Here is a 22529-nt window from a genome sequence, read left to right on the forward strand (position 1 = left end):
CCAAGTACACCAACGAGTAGAGCCACCTTTTGTGAACATTTCTGTTTATTTTCACTTTTATTAATAGTTATGCTATTCCTTTTACAAGCATTTAAAAAAAATATTTCAAAAATGCATTCTAATCAGTCGCGTGCATTGGGCCACGCCTATTTTTCTATTTTCAGCTTAGTTTTTTTTTCTTCCAGCGCTCTTTTGGGTCTGCTTAGTGCTGCCAAAATTGATGAAATATTAAGCTAACACTCACGAAAAGTAGCATTCATAGCGAAAGTTTCCTGGGAGCACTTGCTCACTCTAACAGGCGCTGTTAAACAATTTTAAATAGAAACTGACAGTAGGGAAAGGTTGGGGAGGGGGAAAATTCAAGTCCCAATTTTTAAGCAACCTCAAAAGCAGTACAATTTCTGATGAAATTCAATTTCTTACATCCACGCACAAAGTCCATAGGAAGTCAGTTTGTCCAGTTTTGACTTTCTCACTTCCGATTGCTTACACGGAAGCACAGAGTGTTCGAACGCTGTAAAATAAACTATTTCGCCATACGAGGAAAACCAAACCGTCCATAATCCAATTTGTTCGTTCAGCTTATAGAAATTCAATTTCAGTGTCTTGCTTCCTTCGATCTGGAAGCGTTTTCTCAAATCGGTTGACACTGTTAAAAGCTCATTTTTTCTTAATTTGCTCCAGTAACTTGGTCTAGTGCTTTAAAGATGAGTTTTTTTGAAAAGGTCCAATAAACCAAATTTCCAGTTTTTGCTTTTTGGGTGTTTTTTAAAGTGCTCAAAAAGCAAAAACTGAAAATTTGGTTTATTGGACCATTTCAAAAAAAACTCCAGACCTCAAAAACACAAAATTTATTCATGTTGGTTTCAAAATTTTTGACTGTGCACTCTTCTAAGAAAAGATAGCAAACCCTTGCAAAGGTTTTTGTCATCTATAACAAAAAAAAAACTTACGAAAAACAGACTCTCTATCCGTCTAGACCACGAGGAAACACCGCATCCAATTTTTCCCCAGTCACGTCGGAAGAATGGAAAACAAATTTTCTGTCATTTTCCTTATCACCGTCTTACGGCAGCTAGGGCATTGCACACAAGCTGCATATCTGTGGCACTGCAACGGAACAGATAGTCGGTGAAGAATTGCGAAAGATGAAAGAACAACTAGCTGGGAGATAAAGTGCTTGGCTGGGAGATTGGTTGCTGATAAGAAGATGACATTTTTTTCAAGGTATGATTTTCGGTTAATACTCTCTGTTTAGTTAGGTAATTCCTGAAAAAAAAAACACAATTTTAGTTTGCAAATAAAAACGTTGTATGAAGTTGTATACTTCCTTATGAGCAGAATTTGGACTAAACATTTTACATTTTTTCCCATTTAATAGTTGCATCAAATAACATAGAGAAGTTTTTTAATTTCGCGCATTTCTAAAACCAGCTCGTAATAAACTTTGTCCAACTGTGAAACGCTACAAATTTTAACCGACAAACAAGCTGAATTAAAGTTTCAAATTTTCGCTTGGATTACTACCAACGGAGTTTGTGGCGTGGCATTTTCGGCAAAAAAAAGCACCATCACAAACAAGCAGAACAAAAACAGCCACCATATTTCATCACACGCGGGATAATGTCAGTTTTATTGCGAGTTTCCGAGCTGCTGACAGAAAGCCCGGCTTCGTGAGGGGAATCAAAAATCGGATCCCGGAAAAATTCCCGCTAAGCTTTTTCCACCACCACCATGATGAGCAAAAAAGTGGTGGAAATAAAAATTAGAAGAAGAAAAGTCAAACGCAGCTTGGGTAGAGCAAAACCATGGACAAACAGATGGAATTCTCATTTAGAATCCATCAATTGACAAGTGATTGATAATTTTTTGATGGATTTTTTCAATGATTTACGTCTGTTTGTCTGCGACAAAACTTTGCATGTTGTGAGGTTTGGTTCCACTTTTTAACATTTTGTCAAATTTTTACTTAGCTACTTTAGTTTTATTTAAATTTGCAAATATTATTCAACTCTCGAAACAATAATTCTTCAAACTATAAATTTCCAACCATTTCACACATATATAACAAAAAAAATAATACAAATTACACCTGAGCAACTCTCTACGAAATCGGCCGATTTCGACCATTTTTATTTTTTGTATTTTTTTATTTGACTCAAACTTTGTGGGGGCCTTCCCTATGACCAAATATGCTATTTTGTGTCATTGGTTCACCCATACAAGTCTCCATACAATTTTGGCAGCTGTCCATACAAAAATGGTATGTAAATATTCAAACAGCTGTAACTTTTGAGTGAATTTTCTGATCAATTTGGTGTCTTCAGCAAAGTTGTAGGTATTGTTGAGGACTTTTGAGAAAAAAAATAGGTACACGGAAAAAATGCTGATTTTTTTATCCACTTTTTTTCACTAAAACTCCCATTTTCCAAATTTCCCAAAATACGTATTTTTTGATTTTCGGAGTTTTTGATATGTTTTAGGGGACAAAAATCCGCAACTTTTGAGCCATAGAGAAACATGGTCAAAAAATCTGCCGCCGAGTTATGAATTTTTGAAAAAATAGAGATTTTTGGAAAAAATCGAAGTTTCATGCAAAAACAAGTTTGACATTATTTTTTAATGCAAAATTGAATTTGCTACCGAAAAGTACTTTACATATTTTTTGATAAAGGGCTCCGTTTTCTAGATATTGCCACCGAAAGTTTGATTTTAGCGAAATATTTGCAGTTTTTCAATTTATAAAAATAGTGACCATGAGTGACCATTTCTAAAAATATATTTTTTGAAAAGTTCAGAAAATTTGCTATAAAATTGTCTAAGAGACATTAAAGATTGGACCTTTGGTAGCTGAGATACAGCGGCTTAAAGAAAAAGAAACACGAAAATTGAAGTTTTCTAAGTCTCAGCCAAACAGCCCACCATTTTCTAATGACGATATCTCAACAACTAATGGTCCGATTTTCAATGTTAATATATGAAACATTCGTGAAATTTTCCGATCTTTTCGAAAAAAATATTATGAAAATTTTTAAATCAAGACTAACATTTTAAATGGGCGTAATATTCAATGTTTGGCCTTTTTAAAATGTTAGTCTTGATTTTAAAATTTTCAAAATATTTTTTTCGAAGAGGTCGGAAAATTTCACGATCGTTTCATTGGTAGAGAATTGCTCACCTTAAAAGTGCCACTCTAATCCATGCGTTAATAACAGCGACTAAAAGGGGGCGACACAAAAAAAATAAAATTCGTTTCACACACTCCCACACGTGCCTAAAAGTTCATCCAAATTCCACTCAAACTCGTACAAACATCCAATCAAAGTGCAATTTTCGCCGTTTTACGTGTGAGCAATTGTTTTTGGAAGCATTGGAAAGAGTAAGAGCATTTGGGAAAAAAATGGGGAGTGGCTTCCGAGATTAGAGCAGTTTTCGATATTTGTTTTTGCTGGATTTTTGTTTATTTTGATGGGACCTGATTTAAACCTTTTTTTTTGTTTCATGTTGAAATTGCATTTAGTGTTTAATTCTTATTTGATGAAGTTTTTCAAAATTTGTTTTATGCGAAAGAGCTGATAATTATATAATTTGTCTGATTACAATTTAACAACTACTATGTCATGTTGTTTTGGTGAATTTCGAATTCTTAGTAATTCTTTTAGTTTAAGTTAATTAGAAGGAGGAGTTTAAGTAAAAGAGGTTAGAGAGTTCAAATTTTAGTCTGACAAGAGATGAATTTAATTCAAGTTCATTTTTTTAATTCTCACAAAAATATCAACATGCAAGCACAATGCCAAACACTTGGCCGCATCATCTACCTAATTACAACGACCAATTTGTCTAATAATTCACGTCAAATTTGTGCCCCACCTGAGGTCAGTGAATGTTATTAATCATCGTTATTAGGGGCAGTGCCCTAAATTGGTGCAAATACACAGAGGCAGCACCATCCTTCCGGTCGTCAATAATTTATTACTGACGAGATGGTACAATGCCCCACTCAACCCTGCACCCTCTAAACAAATCTTCCGGTTTCTTATTCGACCTCTTCGTTAATTGCTGCTTGTTTGCTGTGGGAAGTGGTTAGAAATCTTATAATACTTTTATATACTTTTTAAAATTTCATTTCCAAACATATTGTTAGAAGATGCCGCTTTTTGTAACGCTTTTCTTCGCTCAACACAATTATTTTTTTTTTGTCATTGCAATCATTTTTTTCCAAGATTCAAGATTTTTCCACCCCTGCCGAGCCCTCATTTTAATCGTCTTTCGGGGCGCAAAAACGATGCAAATTTGAGATATTTTGTATTAATATCATCTTGGCCCCGGTTGGGTCTGGCGTGTTGCAGGCACCTTCTCGGAAGCGCAAGGCCAACAACCAAGAACAAGGCACTCCGGTGGGCCATAAATATTAAATTATCCCTTCTTGTAGAACCCCCCACCTCGTTTAAACCCGCCCTCCCCCTTTTTAAGGTTGTGAGGAGCTGGCAGTCGGCATAATTTCCTCACGATTATGGGAGACGAAAGTCGTCCGGGGAGCGATAACCATAAAACACCTTTATTGAGCGCACCAGCAAAAGCAGCAACAAAACCTCCAGTCCTACCAATAATAATTGGTATCTCGCCGTCGTGGGTAGCGCTCGGTGTTGTCCTGGCTAAGTGGCTTAAGGAATAGTCAGTATTGAGAACAAAATTAATTAGATGTCTGTTTTGCTTCTTGCAATTTTCGATTGTCGTGCTTAGGTATGACCCCTAAACTACGCTAAAATGATTTAGAATTTTCAATTCCAAGATGGCGGCCAAAATGGCGGTGATGCTTTATTGAAAATATGTATTTTACATTTTAATAGGCAATCATCGACTCACATTTGGCTAAATTGGGGTCGTAGAACTAAAATTTTATGTTAAAACGTAACTTAATCCACCCTTAGGTGGTTGGTGCCTTCCTCAAATTTAAAGGGTGCTATCCAAAATAGACACATATGGGCGGTGTTTTTCAGTGTTTTATCAATTTGACTCATTATTCATACCACTAGATTGGGTAGTCAGATCTTCATATTGCATGGCACTTATGTGATTACAACTTATGATAGGGTAGTCAGATCTTCAATCCAATTCGTGCTCGTTGAAAGGGTCTTTTGATTACCTATCCAACGATAGGTCGCAAAAGAGATCCAGACAACGTTTTCGTCAAAATATCTGAGGTCCAGCCTCCAAAAAGTGCATAGATAACACTGAAGTACTTATAACTTCTGATAGGATTGTCAGATCTTCAATGTTTTGGACGCGTTGGAAAGGTGTTTGAAATACCTTTCTGAAAATGTATAACAAGACGGGTTTTCTTACAAAACCCTTTTCACAATCTTCCGAACTTGAGTCAAAATCGTTTTTTTTAAATAACTTTTGAAGTACTTAACTTAACTGCATAATTTATAATAAGCAACTTATGGGACCCCAAGACGGATTGAATGAGGGCAAAACGGACAAAATCGGTTATGTCAGTCTCGAGATAATTGAGTGACAATTTTTTTATCAACATCCCACCACACACACATTTCATTTTTCGAGTGATTGTAAAGCCTTTCCTCAGTAAGGTGAGGAAGGCAAATTAAGAAAATGATAAAAACAAAAAAAAATATTTTTTTGTACGTGATTCGATTATCCGAGGTCCCATACAAACCTTCGGATAATCGAACTTCGGATAATCGAAACTTCGGATAATCGAGTCTGGACTCTACAGTGTGTTTAAATTTGATCTTTCCTTGTTTTTTACTTGACTGTAGCTGGGCAACTTTTGAGATGAAACACACTTTTTTATTTGGAATTTTGAAATATTAGGCTTCATTTTGACATTTTAAAATTATTTTCATTTGAATGATAAGAAAATTTTCAAAGTTTACATTTTGAGCATTGAAAATCTGATTAAAAGTAGTAGCAGTTGGAAAATGGATGTAAACTGGAAAGTACTTTTAAACTTCTTTTTTCCCCATTTTAAAATCTCAGCAACTATTTTTCTAATTTTTTTAACCAATACATAAAAATCAAACAAAACTTTCTCAGCTTTTTTTTGCAGCGAAGGACGTATATCGTAAGTTGTACAGTTGTTTAATAAGTCGTCGATAATGAATCTTTGACATTTCCCCGAAACCCACATTCCCGAAAAGACATTTCCCCGAATGCCACATCTCCGAAAAGACACTTTACCGAAATGCCATTTACCCGAAAATCATTTCCCCGAACAATACATTTCCCCGAATGGCCACATCCCCGAATGGCGACTTCCCCTAAAAACCATTTTCCCGAATGGCCACTTCCCCTAATTTTCCACATCCCCGAAAATCATTTTCCCGAATGACCATATCCTCGAACGACCATTTCCCCGAACGCCACTTCCCCGAACCCGGTCAGACGGGAATGCCCGTTGCCCAGAACCGCGCGCGCGATTCTGGACAACGGGCATACCCGCCTGACCGGGTTCGGGGAAGTGGCGATCAATGAAGTATCATGTTCACAATTAAACGTTCAAAAAATTCCGAGTTTTTTACGAGCGTTTTATTCCAGCTTCACTTAAATTTTGAATATTTTCCAAGTCTGTGAAGTTAAAGGATTCGAATTCCGGATTCTGAGATTTTGTTACTCCAACTGCCTTTCAAAAAGAACTGACTTCGCCGAATCCAACAAAAACTCCGACTATGACAAATGTTGTAGAGAAGGAGAACATCTTGAGCAGGTACAAATTTCTAATGAACAAATCTAAATAGCTGCGTGCCGCTTAGTACATTTGCCTATTTTTCTCATTTCGTCACAGTCAAGCTACGTCGTACGTCGATTTTGGGCCAAATTGAATTAACTTGTGCAGCTCACAATGCCTCATCTTTTGACCTACATAGATACTAAAAATTCGATTTCAATTCTGAGATTTTCAAAAAAACCGAAAAATGTCGTCTCGTGCTAAATTGACAAACTCTGAAAATTGCTGTAAGTGCGACAACTGGCCAAAGAGGTTCCAGATTAGAATGCGTTTGACACACGTACATGTCCGACTACCGTGAACGTTTGTAATTAAAACTCGAGACCTCAGCAACCAAATTCAAACAAATTTCAGGACAATGCACAGAATGGTCAACCAAATAAAAAGTGTTTGTTATTGTTTACATAGCGTGCTCTATTTTTCGATTATTAAAGGTCAAACACTAAAACGCTTTTTTCTCGGAACGTCAAAAAGGGACAAACGACAAGATAGCACGACAGCGTCGATTTGATACATTGATCATTTCGCTGTTTTTTGCATTTAGTTGAAAATCAAAAAACAGTCCAGACTCGGTTATCCAAAGGCCTTGTCAAAAGTTCACTTCGGGTAATAACCCCTAAACTACTTTAAAGTGATTTAGTAATTTTAAACCCAAAATGGCGGTGATGAAATATTTAAAAAAGAATGCATTTTGTAATTCAATAATCAACCATTTAGATTTAACAAAAAAGTTAAACAAAATCTAGAAAAAAACTGAGATATCGTAGCTGTGCAATCCTTACCACGTGGATACCGTTTTGGAAATGTGCTTTGCTGAAAATTGCCCATACAAAAAAATCTTTTTATTAAACGTGGATGATCTCAAAACCCCGCTTTCGTGACGTTTCCGCGTGGTTTATGAATGGCCTTCTACGGTTGTTTTTTTTCTTTTTTTCATATTTAAAAACACACGAGGAAAATTAATATTAAGGTCATACTTTTGTAAAAGTATCCCTAAAAACGATTTAGTTTACATCTAAGTGAATATCATTCGGGAAAATGCCACTTTCGGTGAAATAACCTTTCAGGTATTTGTAAATTCGGGAAAACGACAATTCGGTAAAATGGCCATTTAGGTAAATGACGTTCGGGGATATGGAATTTTCGGGAAAATGATTTTCGGGGATGTGGAAATTTCGGGAAAATGATTTTCGAGGAAATGGCACTTTCGGGGAAATGATTTTCGGGAATGTTGAATTTTCGGGGAAATGATTTTCGGGGATGTGGAAATTTCGGGAGAATGATTTTCGGGGAAATGGCACTTTCGGGGAAATGATTTTCGGGAATGTGGAATTTTCGGGGAAATGATTTTCGGGGATATGGGATTCGGGAAAGTGGGATTCGGGAATAAGGGATAAAACCGAATTAAGAATATATGTTTTAATAATGTATTTATGATGTTGCAAGTATAAATACTCAAACAAAAAATACAAAAATGTAGTATAAGTATCAAACGTAGCAAAATTTAGAATGCTTTTCAACTTATATTAGTGTTTTTTTTGTAAAATACTAAAATTTTCACAAGTACTGTTTTTTAAAAAAACTACGTATAAATTCATAATTTGCATTACAAGTATCAAACGAAGCGAATTTTGAATGGGTTTTCAATTCATTGAAGCGTTTTTGGTAAAATATTTCTTATTTCATAAATTACTCTATTTTAAAGAAAACTTTTTTTTTAATAAAACGCTGTAAAATTAAGCATTTTTTCACGTTATTGAGTTTTTTTTTGTAAATGACTTAAATTTTCACGATATTCCATATTTTTCAATGAAGTTTGAGTTTTATTAAATAAGGGTATTTAGTACAAATTTAAGTATTTTACATACAAAATTGGAGCATATTATAGAAAAAACTATAATAAAGGGAATATGCATACAAAATTTCGATGATAGCCATATTGTAAATTGTGAAAAATTTCTTACTTTTCAAAAATATGGTCTCTTGTGAAAATTGATTTATTTTACAAAAAAAAAATCTTTTATAAATGAAAATGCATACAAATACCGGTCTGGTTATAGTTATACTGTCCAGAATCGATAATCCAAAGTTTCGATTATTCGAAGGTTTTCCTTTTAACATCAAATTCGAATATTGCGACCACATTGCAGTCAAATTTGAATTGCTGAATGCTTGCTATATTACAAAATGGATTTTTTCAATATTTCATCACCGACATTTCGACCGCCATCTTGTATATATTAATTCTTAATTAGTTTAGCGTTTTTTGAGGATCAAATCTCAGGTAGACATTTAAAATCAAGCCGAAGAAAAACAATGTTTTTAAGATTCGATTAACCAAAGATTCGATTATCCGAAGTGATTTTTTTTCCAAAACCTTCAGATATTTGAGTTTGGACTGTATTGCAAATTATGAAAATTTGAGTATTACAAAAATCTTATAAAACGAATTGGAATAAGTTGATTTTCGAAATATATTAAAAATGAGTTACCATCGTCGATAAGATTATCGCCGATAAAATTATCGAAATAACGATAAAAAACAAAATACGATGTTTAGGTATCTAACTTTTTTCCAATTTGTCCGAATTGTCCTGCAACTTTGCAAACGGCAGCATATCGATCAAGAAAATCCTTTTTACTATTATAATTTTTAAATGGTATTTTTTCACTTTAGAGATAAAAAAATGTTTATAATATCTATGTTTTGTTCTTGTTTTTCATAAATCTTGCTCTTCAAATTCAATTTAAAGTCATTTTTACTGATGCATTAATTGCTTCTCACGCCGTTACAATTCCCTGCAGCTCAAAGTTATCTAAACATCCAAGCTGATATAACTAATTCATTCCACATCATGGAAAAGCAAAACAAAAAACAGACAAACCATTGAACTGCAGCGCCAGTTGGCGCCTATAATCGGCTGGACGACGTGCATATGCGGCCCAGAGACATATGGAAGGTACTTCAACCTGTCATATTTCCCCTCACGGGGTTTTTCCATCCACAGTAGCGCGAGAGATGGATGCATTTCAGGCAAATTTGACGTGTGACGGGTGAGGATGATTCGAGCGCCGCCTGTAGGGAAGTTTAACTGGTGAAACTTGATGCATTTTTGAGAGTCTATAGTTTTACTGGGTGGAGATGTTTGAAGTTTGGTTGAAGAATGTTTTTTTTTATGGAAGTGGAAAACATTAAAAGTTCTCTTCATGAATTGTTCAAAGGGAATAGGCAGAAAATACATTTTAATGAAATTTAAATATTATTTACCCCATGAGTCCTGCAGTTTAGTTATAAACGCATCGGTCGGTTAAAATTTTGAACAAAGAACAGACCTCTCCGTGGACTCCACCGAAAAGTCGACCTCACAGTGCTATTGATGCACTTTGGACACGAGTGATGACTTGTTTTGGCGTTGGTTGATCCCCAAAAATCATACAAATTTCCTTGGAATTTTTCGGCGTTCGCAGGAACCTGCTCCGTACAGCGTGGTGGAATTTACAAAATGAACAGAAATTTAATATCTCTCTTTCAGAGAACTTCACCCAATAAACAACGACGGGTTGAGCTTTTCAATATGTGATGATACATGTGACATGAAAAACAGATTTTTTCCAAGATTGTTGCTCAAAATATGTCAATAATTAAAAAGTCAAAACCCGTCAGCTACGAACAATTCACGTGAGCTTTTTCTCTTCATGCATTTGATGGTTTTTCGTTACCAATCTCTTTGTTTGTTTCATATTCATATTTTGAAATATTAATTAAAAAAAACATCGACATGCGCAATATAATAGCACCATCTTTTGTCGATGTAACTTGATACATTTTTAAGATACACTCAATATCAAACCGCTTGGAATGCATTTTTTCACTGCACCACACTGCAAACCAACCTGTTGCCATGGGAGGGAGCAGGAAGTGGGCGAACTCTGCCCACTCATCAATCATCCCAACTCATCGTGTCATCGTGGCCATCATCAAGGAAGCAGAGTCGCACACAAATCGGCAAACCACGAGATAATGTCCTCGAGGCGGCATTATCTCGCAAGTCATGAATTTCAATCGAGTCAAATGATTTAGATACTTTACGGGGAGTGTATGTGTGCCGCCCGTTGGCGCTGGTGTATGTGTGCTGGCTGGCTGCACCGGCCAAAGTTCCGAGTTCCGGACAGGACTTTTGGCCACGAAAATGGGCTTTCTTCGCTAAAGATGATACCACTTCGTGGTCCTGTCCCTGATCCATATCTGGAGATGTTCTAGAGGAGAGATTCCGTTGGAATTTATGCATGGGCATAAATAGAAATTAGGGTGGCATGAAATGATGGGAAATATTTATTTAGAACAAATACTACATCCATTTTTTTTTTTTTTGAAGTTATTCTCACTGAGAAAAGGCATAATGGTGAACAGCAAGTAAGGAAGTTGTTTAAGCCCAGAAAACAAGCAAGCGTTCTTAATTTATTAACACTCAATCGCTCATGTATAGAGGGTGACGAGCGGGAATTCTCTGAGGATAGGCTATAAAATCACTCGAAAAATGAACTTATTAATTTGACCTCGTAGACCCACCTTCACGTATACATATCGACTAAGAATCATGTTTTGAGCAAATGTCTGTGTAGATGTGTGTAGGTGGGTGGACAAAAAAATGTCACTCGATTATCTCAGGACTGGATGAACGGATTTTGACCGTATCTCATTCGATCCGTCTTGGGGTCCCATAGGTCTCTATTTAAAATCAGCAAGTTTAGTTAAGTACTTCAAAAGTTATGCTGAAAAAACGATTTTGGCGTATGTCCGGAAGATTGTAAAAAGGGTTGTTTTTGCAAGAAAACCTATCATGTTATACATTTTCAGAAAGGTATTAAAAAGACCTTTCCAATGAGCCCGAAACATTGAAGATATTACAACCCTATCAAAAGTTATTAGCACTTTAGTGTTATTTATACACTTTTTTTAGGCCGGATCTCGGAATTTTCAATAAAAATGATGTCCGGGTTCATCTTGCAACCTGTCGTTAGTTGGATAATCGTAAGACCTTTCAAATTAGCCTTTAACATTGAAGATCTGACAACTCTATCAAAAGTTATCAGCACTTAAGTGTTATTTATACACTTTTTGGAGGCCGGATCTCATACATTTCAATAAAAATGATGTCCGGGTCCCTTATGCAACTCGTCGTTAGTTAGATAATTGTAATACCTTTCAAATGAGTTTAAAACATCGAAGATCTGACAACCTTATCAAAAGATATTAGCACTTAAGTGATATTTATACACTTTTTGGAGGCCTGATTTCAGATATTTCAATAAAAATGATTTCTGCGTCCATCATGCGACCCATCGTTAGTTAGATAATCGAAAGACCTTTCAAATGAGCCTAAAACATCGAAGATCTGACAACCCTATCAAAAGTTATTAGCACTTAAGTGTTATTTATACACTTTTTGGAGGTCTGATTTCAGAAATTTCAATAAAAATGATTTCTGGGTCCATCATGCGACCTATCGTTAATTAGATAATCGAAAGACCATTCAAATGAACCTATAAAATCGAAGATCTGCCAACCCTATCAAAAGTTATTAGCACTTAATTTACGAGGTTATTTAAACACTTTTTGAATGCCGGAATTCAGATATTGTGATAGAAATATTGTCTGAATCTTCCATGCAAACTATCTTTGAATAGGTTTTTTATCAGACCTTGCCGATGAGCCAGAAAAATTGAAGGTCTGCGAACCCTATCAAAAGAATTGAGTAATAAAGTTGATTTGTAAAACATGTTAATGGGAAATGTTGTTATTTTTCCTGACTTTCTGAATGTGAGGAAGGCACCAACCACCTAAAGTTGGATTAAGTAACGTTTTTTTTTTTGTATTTTTTAATCCGGCTGAAACTTTTTTGGTTCCTCCGGTATGCCCAAAGAAACCATTTTGCATCATTAGTTCGTTCATATAATTTTCCGTACAAATTTGGCAGGTGTCCATACAAAAATGACATGTGATAATTCAAAAATCTGTATTTTTTGAAGACATTTTTTGATCGATTTGGTGTCTTCGGCAAAGTTGTCGGTATGGATATTAACAACACCGAAAAAAATGATACACGGTAAAAAGAAATTTGGTGATTTTAAATTTCACTTTTTGCCATTAAAACTTGATTTGCAAAAAAAACATGGAGTTTTGGTCAATATAACCAGGGCTGAGGAGTCGGGTCATATTTCAAACGACTCCGACTCCGACTATAAATCTGGAGTTTTTTTTGAAAAGGACCAATAAACCAAATTTCCAGTTTTTGCTTTTGGGTGTTTTAGAACCGCCTTGAGTCAGGGGTATTCAAAAACACCCAAAAAGCAAAAACTGAAAAATTGGTTTATTGGTCCTTTTCAAAAAAAAAACTCCAGAAATTGTCATTGGCCTTATTACTAAAAAAAATCATAGCACGCCTTGAGGATCCACCCTAGTCCACATACCTGCCATCCTTTCCAAACCGAAGTTCACACCCACATATCTACGCGGCGACAGTCCAAAACATCCGAAGATGATGGCGATATGAGCTTCTCCCCCCTTCCCGATGATGGCAAAAACGGCGTTCGTACCTTCTCGCTCGTAAATGAAAATGAATGTGCAACTATTAATCACTCCTTAAATGCCCATGACATCATGATTATTCATGGCACATTTCTCTCACTCCCACTGTGCCCCGTCGGTGGCTGCCAGCATTGTCTTTTGGGCGTATACAACTATTTAGTACAATACTGGGAACACGGCTTAGCTGCTCAGAACAATAATAATATTTGCTTCGACACATCGGACGATCGGAGGATGAAGACGAACGATTCCCACCAGATCGGTTGACATCAAATCGTTCGTTCTGAGAAACGACCAAACTAGGACAATATAGGGGAACTATACCCTTTCTCAGCCTATTTCTATTATCGGCCTATCAGCACTTTGATCATGAATTACAGCTTTCATAAAGTGTTTTTGACTATTCCAAAGTAATAAACAGTTCAAATAAAAGTGCGCAAGCAACTCGTCATTGTTGATACATCTGAAAATGTTGATTTTCTAGCTAAAAACGACAAAAGTGATGAGAATTGGTCGAACGGCTTAGTGTGATTAAAATGGGTATATTTCCCCTACATTTCATTAGTATTAAACGATTTGTGTGCATTTTGAGCTTTGTGCCGGGCAGAGTGAACGAAGCTTCTCCTGAAATGTCACGACATTGGATAGTTTCATCGAGTGAGTGGTTGACGTTTGAGAGCACGACTTGGGCAAGTCGTTTGATAATCAAATTAGATTTGCCGCTTTCTTCGGAAAGATGAAGAGAGTTGGTTAGTAGGTTTTGAAGTTAGTTTCGAACGTGACTAATATAGTTTGAAATTTGTTTTATGGGTTGCTTGATGGTCGACAAAGTTGTCTCATCAATTTGTAAACTCGTTAACTAATGTTATTGTTACACGATACCACTGTTCAGCTCTTGCTTTGTTTTGCCTTTTTCATACTACGGTTAATCGGCCATAAGTATTACAGTGGACTTTGTGGCTGTCGATCTTCTCGATATCAATAATGCTCCAGCTTTCAATAAATATTTCAGTTCCTTCAAATAGATTGCTTAGATTTTCCGTTCTATAATTGGATAACTCCCGCTCTCGACGTTCCCTACAATATTGACAACGAGAGAGTCCACTGTACTTATATTAATAAAACTAGTTCCAAAAATCAGTTCACCAATCGTTCCGACAGGGCCCATTCAAACTACACTTCTCTGATTGTGGCGCGCCCTCAGCACACCTAATTCAATTCCCACAGTTCGCCATTCCCAGACGGACTCACCTCTCGCCGATTGTTTCTCTCGATTAGAATAATCCTGCCAATTCATAATTCAGCGTCAAAAATCGGATTTCTCGCGAGGGACACCGGGAAGCTTCGCTCTAATTTGGATGATTCTTTCATGAGCAAACAAACAAACACTATTCTCCATCGTCCGCGATCCAAGTAACCCGAAACGAACCAAACGAAAATCTCAAATTCTGAGTGGTATTAAACTGTTTAATAATTTAGGCATGTTTTGCCCGGGAGTGCCAGCGAGCGCGCCTGGTGGCATGCAAAATGTTTGCACGCTTCAATCTCAATCTGTCGATTGCTTTTCGGGACGCTTCATCGGGGACGACCACTTTGCGGACCGAATCGCGCAGAAGGCGGTGACATTTGCTGGTGGATGCGGCCCAATCAAAGCCTTCTTTGCTTCGCTGTGGGCCCATATTGGTGGCCATTTAGGGACAGCCAACCGCAAAGCAAATCGCCATCAGCGCCTCCTGCGATGCTGATTGAATAAATTTGGGCGGCCAATACTGGAGATGGGATCTAGTTGACACTGTGGAGGCAGGGTTGCTGGAAAATTGTTGAGTCCAAAACTGTAACAGAAACAGAAACATGCAGATTTTGCAGATAAACAGATTGACAGTTCGAAGAGTTGGTACCATTACAAAACCCAAAAAGAACAGCACCAGGTTCACAGCACCTCATTTGCAACTCAAGTGTTCCTGCAGGTTCCTTGATTCTGACGTCCGTAACTGAGAAGGCTACTAGTCTGTTTTTGACTGTTCGATAGTTGCATTCCTCTGTGCTCTGTATCTGTTTTCCGGTGCCAGTTCTGGCAGCACTGCCCGGCTTTGATTCCGTTTGGTGCTTATGAGCACGTTCGAGCGATCTGTTTGCTTTCTGATTTCACACTCGGCCTAATTTCGGGCGCTTCACTGCGAAAACATTTGCTTGATGAACACTCACACACACCCATCCGGTCCACTGTATTGTGCTGTTGTTGTTGTTGTTGTTGTTGTTGTTGTTTTCGCTGGATATTGAATTCTGTGCAAACACATGACACAAAAGGGACAACAGCGTGTGTGTGTGTTTTTGGTTCATTAGCATAACTACGGGGGTTTCCCACAAGAAGGCGCCATCTCTCGGGCTAACTACCCCCAACTGGTCACGGCGATGTTGCGCCTGCTGTTGGCCCACCCGGATGGATCCCTAAATCTTGTCCCAATAAACAACGCCAATATGAGTTTGTCTGAGGGGGGGAGAGAGAGAGAGAGAGTGGTTGCACGTGTGAACTGTGGTGAATTACGAGCAAACTTGGGCTGCTCCAGCCCGATAACCGGCTCAGAAGTGCAGTGCAAAGTTGCAGTCTCATGGATCATTAATCTTGCAGGAAGAAGACGGAGCCTGGTTCTTGTAAACACGCTGTAAGGAATTTGTTATCACACAAGTGCTTACACGGTCCTGATTGTGTACATTGTTGCGGCTGTCGTATTTAAGGGGTTATTTGTGTAATGGTACATATTTGAAGGCTACCATTAGATCCAACACAAATGAATGCAATATGACAGATGTAGGCAAAATGATTTCCCGGCTTCTACCGAAAATTGTAATCTTCTTCGCTGAACTAAGCTCCAGCACAGCAAAAATCCATTAATTAAAACGTTAGTCACTGTTGATATAAGTTGCCGGGTACGGGTCAGAGTAGATCACAGAGTGAGGAGAGCACACATGGATGTGTTTTCAAAAAGCCGTAAGAGCCATCGTGACCACTGGCACTTATTTTCGGTTTTCTCTAAATTGTAACAAAATATCTTTTGTATTTAACTTAGGGCACTTGTATTAACAATCTGAAGCAACCGATTCAAAAATGGCGTTGTTTTCCAATGGTTCATACGTCCTTTTGATAACTAATCCGAGACATATAGTATTTATGTGGTCGCAAACTAGCAAATTATTTTCCGTCAGGAAGCCACATCACATCGCAGCATCGCACATACTGTTTTTAGAGACTTGGAGAGGGGACTCACAGTACGATACGGTCGTGGTGTTAAGCTTCCGTTAATTAAATGGCATTTCACACGCACCCCAGCATCTAGCTGTGGTGGACCAGCCAGGGCCAGAATTCTAGCGAAATTTAATCACTGATGCACAATTCAGTGGAAAATTTGAGTAAATAGATTGAACCATTGCAGATGTGTTTAATTGAGTGCAGAAACGTTTAAGTTAAAATAATTAAAAAGTACCAAATAGAAGTAGTAAAGTAGTGATCCGAACATAATTCTATTCCATCATGTAAATTTTTCCCATTTTCCAATCCTGTAAATTTTGTTGACAAGTTATTTTTAAAGGAATGTATTTTTTGTTTGTCATCATAACATGTTTGTTAAGTTGCTGGTCAAGTCAAGTTGTTGGTTTGTTCTTAATTCGTTGAGTTGAGGCTGAAGTCGATGGTTTATGTTCAATCTTTTTGTTTCCACTCTAAAAAAAAAATCTGATATTCCAAGTTTTCATTTGATTCCGCATCGATGACCCTCAACGTATCAAGTGACCCTCAATGTTTCAGTAACCTTACAAATCCATTCATCCGAATATAATCCAACTCTCCAGCTCCACACTATCTACTAATGAAATCATTTTTCTCGGTAATCTCGTTTGTTCCCATCTCTCTCGGGCACATTCGAGATTCGTTCTGTCATTTGGGGGCCATGTTGCGCGCGCGCTTGTATGTGTGTGTGTGTGATGCATGACTCTTCAACTCACACGCACACACACAGCTTCGCACCTGTCACAACAGCTGGTACGTGTTAATAAAGTGGGCACCACCCTCACTCCGGTGGAATCGCTTCTGGTCACGCAAACCTCAAGTTGGGGATGCCACGTGACCGACTGTTGGCCGATTTGTAACACCGGAGGTTGTGGGAACATGTTATTAGCGAGCGGTTAATTTGATTTGGTTTTTTATAATGCGATAAATAGTCGAATTTTGATTGGTGGTGACCACGTGAGAACACGTTCGACACGTGGTTTCCTGGGAGGCCAAATTGGCTTGGGCTTGATTTTGCATTCAGGTTGTTTTCAATACCTGTTGGATTAAGTTCATGCAAATGGGTTAAAAAAAATCCCTTTCATTCATGCTTTTAAAAGGACCCTTTGGGTTATGTCCCCATTCAAACCGGACTCTCAAATTTGCTCCATTTTCAGCAAATTAAAAAGCTCCACATGTGCTCGGGCCCACCCACCCGATGTGCGCCCAACTTTTTCCCCATCGCCATTATTCAGCAACCAGAAATCCATTTAAGTTGAAAGGATCATCCACCAGGTGCGCCGTTTTCCGGCGAAGGATTTCGATAAAAAATATATGTGTTCAATAAAAGACGGTGATTTCCCACCGGTGAAATATGTCACCCTAGAACACGCGAAAGAACTTTACTCGATGTACCAACTGCGCCAGGAGACATCGCGCCGGATGTCGTCGTCGTCGAATAAAAACTTTAATATCGAACCAACGCCGCCCGCCGAAACTCGATTAATGGCGCCTGACTCTTGGCCGCCTCCATCCCGCTGTGTGACATTTGCGTTATTGGGTATAGCGAGCGAACTATCTTTGATCTTAATGAAACCCTCTCGACAGTGTCGTCGTCGTCGTTGACGGTCGACATGATGTCAGGAGCCGGGTCCGGCCGGTGCACTGGAAACATTGTCCGCTTGATGTGGGCGGAAGCGCCAGTGGGGTGCGAAAATTGGGGGAACGAACCTTTTTCGTATCCAAAATTGATTTTATTTTTAAAAATACTTTTCTAAAACGGACATCAAACTTGAGATACCCTCCTGACATTAAAGCACTGATCTGAAAAGTTGCGATGCAATTTTAGCTGTGGTAATGTTAGGTGAAGTCAAGTCAAGTCAAGAAAATTTAGCATAGCATAGCATAGCATTGGTGTCTAACCGTAGCTGCTACTTCGTTATTGATCAGGACCCCCAAACATTGCTCCGTGGACCACAGATGAAAAGAAGGAACCAATCATCACCCCTTTGCAATTTTCAAAGGGCCCTATCGTGCTGATCAATACCGACGCCGGCCACGACCAGTGGTAAGACACGGGGAAGTGGATGGGAATGTTAGCCGATACTTGAGTGATGGGACCGCTAAATCGGCTGCGTCTCTGACAAAGTATCACATGAGTTTTGAGAGGTTAGTAAGATGGGTATGAGGTCAGGATTCACTATGGTAGGTGATGCGACCATAAGCAATTTGTTTATCGGTTGAAATTTTAAAAATCTTAGGCAGCCGGCTGCGGAAAGATAGCTATCTAGGGATTTAAATATAGTATTGATTCGACTGCGATTCTCCAGAAATTCTCCGTCGGTGATGTAGAAAGGGCTTCATTTATTAAAATAATTTTATATCACAAGCCTAAAAAAATATTCGACGGCGTGCCTTCCGATCATCAATGATATAGAAAGGACTTAATCCAGCAATGCGACTGGCTTATCTCAAAAAATGAGGTACGTTTTTATAGAAAACTATAAAAAGAAAGCAACAAAAAAACTCATCGATGGTAAAAAAACAGAACTGCACGTCCCGAAAAGCACCACACTAATGAGACGGAAGATAACACGTGGAAACAGGACTGCGCGTCCCCACAGGCACTGCACTACTCTCAAGTCAAGTCAAGAAAGTTTAAGCAAAATCAAGTGAAGTCACGATTAGTAAATTCAAGTGAAGTGGTGTATTGTGAGGTTAACCCGAGCATGGACAAATAACAAGGGAAATGTGTAATAATACCTTTCTCTGGTTTCAATACCATTTTTTGTATTCCTGGACTCTTTAAAATTTGTCTTAAGGATTATGCAAGAGCAAAATGTGGTATCATACAAATTTAAGGTATCGTTTTGATATTGCAACATTGCAGAATTTGTCAATGGTCGAACACCAAATTTTGGTTTTTCTTTGGTATTACAGTATTTTATCAAATTTCTCTGAAACCATGGGAAAATCATGACCAATTTTGACAAAATAATTAATGTCAATTTTTACTCAGTCTGTGTGATTTCCCCGCCAATGTCCATGTTCTCTATTCCAAAAACCAATATCACTAATCTTCCCGTCTGTTTTCCTGAGACCCTGCACAAACTCCAGCCAGCACAATCTCACCACAGCGAAATTGGATGATTTCAGCAATTCGGCAAATCGAATCCGCCGAGTCTCCAGAGCCACCAGCACCACTACTGGTGCCTAAGCAAACCAAACCGTGTAAGCGGACACCATCGCGCCAGATGAGCTCCCGTGTGGTGAAACTGTGTCTAATGGTGTCACTGCTACGGAGTCGACGATGAAACCACATCAAACTTACCGGTGAGCGAACTCACTTTCGCTTTTTCCGTCCTTCCTTGTGTCCTGAAATGGATAGCACGAGTTGATTTTGGGACGATTGAAGTTCTGGTTTGTGCAATTTTTCACTCCGTGCCAACATTCCGTGCCTTCAGAGGAAAAATCCACTAGATCATCGCTTTCATTAGACTGACGTGATGCGGGAAATTGAAACAAACGCACGGTGAAAGTGGAGTGGTTTTTTCTTTTTTTTTCGAGAAAAGCACCCTAAATGTGTCGTTCGTGGCAGATGAAGTGTCGATAAATCTGTGCCACCACGCATCGTGGCGCCCACCTGTACTGGAAGACATGCTCACGTGTCGGTCTTTGAACATTATTGGATTCCTTTCTATATGGCTGCTGTCAATTTCCAGGAAAGTTGAAGACGATGACTCGCAGGAAAAGCGTCAGTTTGAAGAGATGTTGGGGAATTAACTTGAACTTATTGACATTTAGATTCTTGATATAGCTCATTTTCTAGTGGGATAATCAATGTCCCCAGCTTCAGTTTCAGAATCTATAATCTCATATCCTTTTTATCATCACACTAGTCCGAGGCAAAAAAATGCACTAGAGTGCCCTCCAGCATCGCTATCGATTTTTATTAAGTTAGCGATGCAATAAAACACAATTTCCACATCGATAGTTATTTAAATGAATTTGCGCGCATGTTGACATACACACACAGGCAGTCGTACATACATTCAGGCGACTTTTTTTTGTCTGGTTTGCTCCCTAGGGTAGTCCTATTACTTCAGTTTGACAGCTTCGCGGTTCGAACGAATTTGGGCTAACCTGAGATTGACGAGTAGAAATAAACCTAAATTCACATCAACTAACTGGAAATTGACGTCCGCCTAATCCTTCAAACAACCCTCAGGGCGCGCGCACAAAACCATATTTGTATGCAACAGCGTAGCAAACTGCACTGGCAACGACTCGACAACAACAGTTTATGCGATCCGTTCGCGCTGAGCTCGCCTGGATGTATGCAAAATAGCAAGGACACACAAACACACACGCACAGAGTCAGACGAGCTTTGGAAGAGTTGCGGGATAATGTGTTGAGCTGAAATATGCATACGACATAAATCGACGTCCTCCCGAGGAGGAGGGGGGACGAGGGAACGAGCTTTTGAAGCCACGGATCGTCGGGTTGGTTGCCGTCGACGCCGTTAGGACCGGATTAGTGAATTATTTTAAATTGAAATTCGATTACCGGAATCGATTTAAGCGAGTCCGGCCCCAGGTCAGTTGCCAGAAGTTTTCTGTTTATTTTTTGTTTCGTTGACCTCGAGGGCAGTGCTGGAAAATGGAAAATGCTGGTTGGGATGATTCAAACCATACTTTTCTTAATAACTGATTACAGTTTTTAAAGTCATCGTACGAAGTAGTAATAATCTGTCAACCTGTCAAATAGTCAATCCGATTCAGTTTCTTGGTTCTGGTTCTGGTTCTGGTTCTGGTTCTGGTTCTGGTTCTGGTTCTGGTTCTGGTTCTGGTTCTGGTTCTGGTTCTGGTTCTGGTTCTGGTTCTGGTTCTGGTTCTGGTTCTGGTTCTGGTTCTGGTTCTGGTTCTGGTTCTGGTTCTGGTTCTGGTTCTGGTTCTGGTTCTGGTTCTGGTTCTGGTTCTGGTTCTGGTTCTGGTTCTGGTTCTGGTTCTGGTTCTGGTTCTGGTTCTGGTTCTGGTTCTGGTTCTGGTTCTGGTTCTGGTTCTGGTTCTGGTTCTGGTTCTGGTTCTGGTTCTGGTTCTGGTTCTGGTTCTGGTTCTGGTTCTGGTTCTGGTTCTGGTTCTGGTTCTGGTTCTGGTTCTGGTTCTGGTTCTGGTTCTGGTTCTGGTTCTGGTTCTGGTTCTGGTTCTGGTTCTGGTTCTGGTTCTGGTTCTGGTTCTGGTTCTGGTTCTGGTTCTGGTTCTGGTTCTGGTTCTGGTTCTGGTTCTGGTTCTGGTTCTGGTTCTGGTTCTGGTTCTGGTTCTGGTTCTGGTTCTGGTTCTGGTTCTGGTTCTGGTTCTGGTTCTGGTTCTGGTTCTGGTTCTGGTTCTGGTTCTGGTTCTGGTTCTGGTTCTGGTTCTGGTTCTGGTTCTGGTTCTGGTTCTGGTTCTGGTTCTGGTTCTGGTTCTGGTTCTGGTTCTGGTTCTGGTTCTGGTTCTGGTTCTGGTTCTGGTTCTGGTTCTGGTTCTGGTTCTGGTTCTGGTTCTGGTTCTGGTTCTGGTTCTGGTTCTGGTTCTGGTTCTGGTTCTGGTTCTGGTTCTGGTTCTGGTTCTGGTTCTGGTTCTGGTTCTGGTTCTGGTTCTGGTTCTGGTTCTGGTTCTGGTTCTGGTTCTGGTTCTGGTTCTGGTTCTGGTTCTGGTTCTGGTTCTGGTTCTGGTTCTGGTTCTGGTTCTGGTTCTGGTTCTGGTTCTGGTTCTGGTTCTGGTTCTGGTTCTGGTTCTGGTTCTGGTTCTGGTTCTGGTTCTGGTTCTGGTTCTGGTTCTGGTTCTGGTTCTGGTTCTGGTTCTGGTTCTGGTTCTGGTTCTGGTTCTGGTTCTGGTTCTGGTTCTGGTTCTGGTTCTGGTTCTGGTTCTGGTTCTGGTTCTGGTTC

The 22529-nt window shown here is 38.9% G+C and overlaps 2 protein-coding genes across 2 annotated transcripts in view; both read right to left on the reverse strand.

The window, feature by feature from the left end:
* Positions 1-20015, reverse strand: part of LOC6037426 (phospholipid scramblase 3) — a 97813-nt gene extending 77798 nt beyond the window's left edge. The window contains exon 1 of the mRNA XM_038249315.1: positions 19934-20015. The gene's annotated coding sequence lies outside the window, so the exon portion shown is untranslated. The remainder of the gene's footprint in view (positions 1-19933) is intronic.
* A 1410-nt stretch (positions 20016-21425) lies between these two features.
* LOC119766921 (vegetative cell wall protein gp1-like) lies at positions 21426-22529 on the reverse strand (the record flags this gene model as incomplete). The annotated part of the gene is made up of 1 exon (XM_038253418.1): positions 21426-22529. A coding segment is annotated over one exon (1104 nt), but the record flags the coding sequence as incomplete, so codon positions are not given.

The sequence above is a fragment of the Culex quinquefasciatus genome, chromosome 1 (assembly GCF_015732765.1).
Source record: "Culex quinquefasciatus strain JHB chromosome 1, VPISU_Cqui_1.0_pri_paternal, whole genome shotgun sequence".
Classification (NCBI taxonomy): Eukaryota; Metazoa; Arthropoda; class Insecta; order Diptera; family Culicidae; genus Culex; species Culex quinquefasciatus.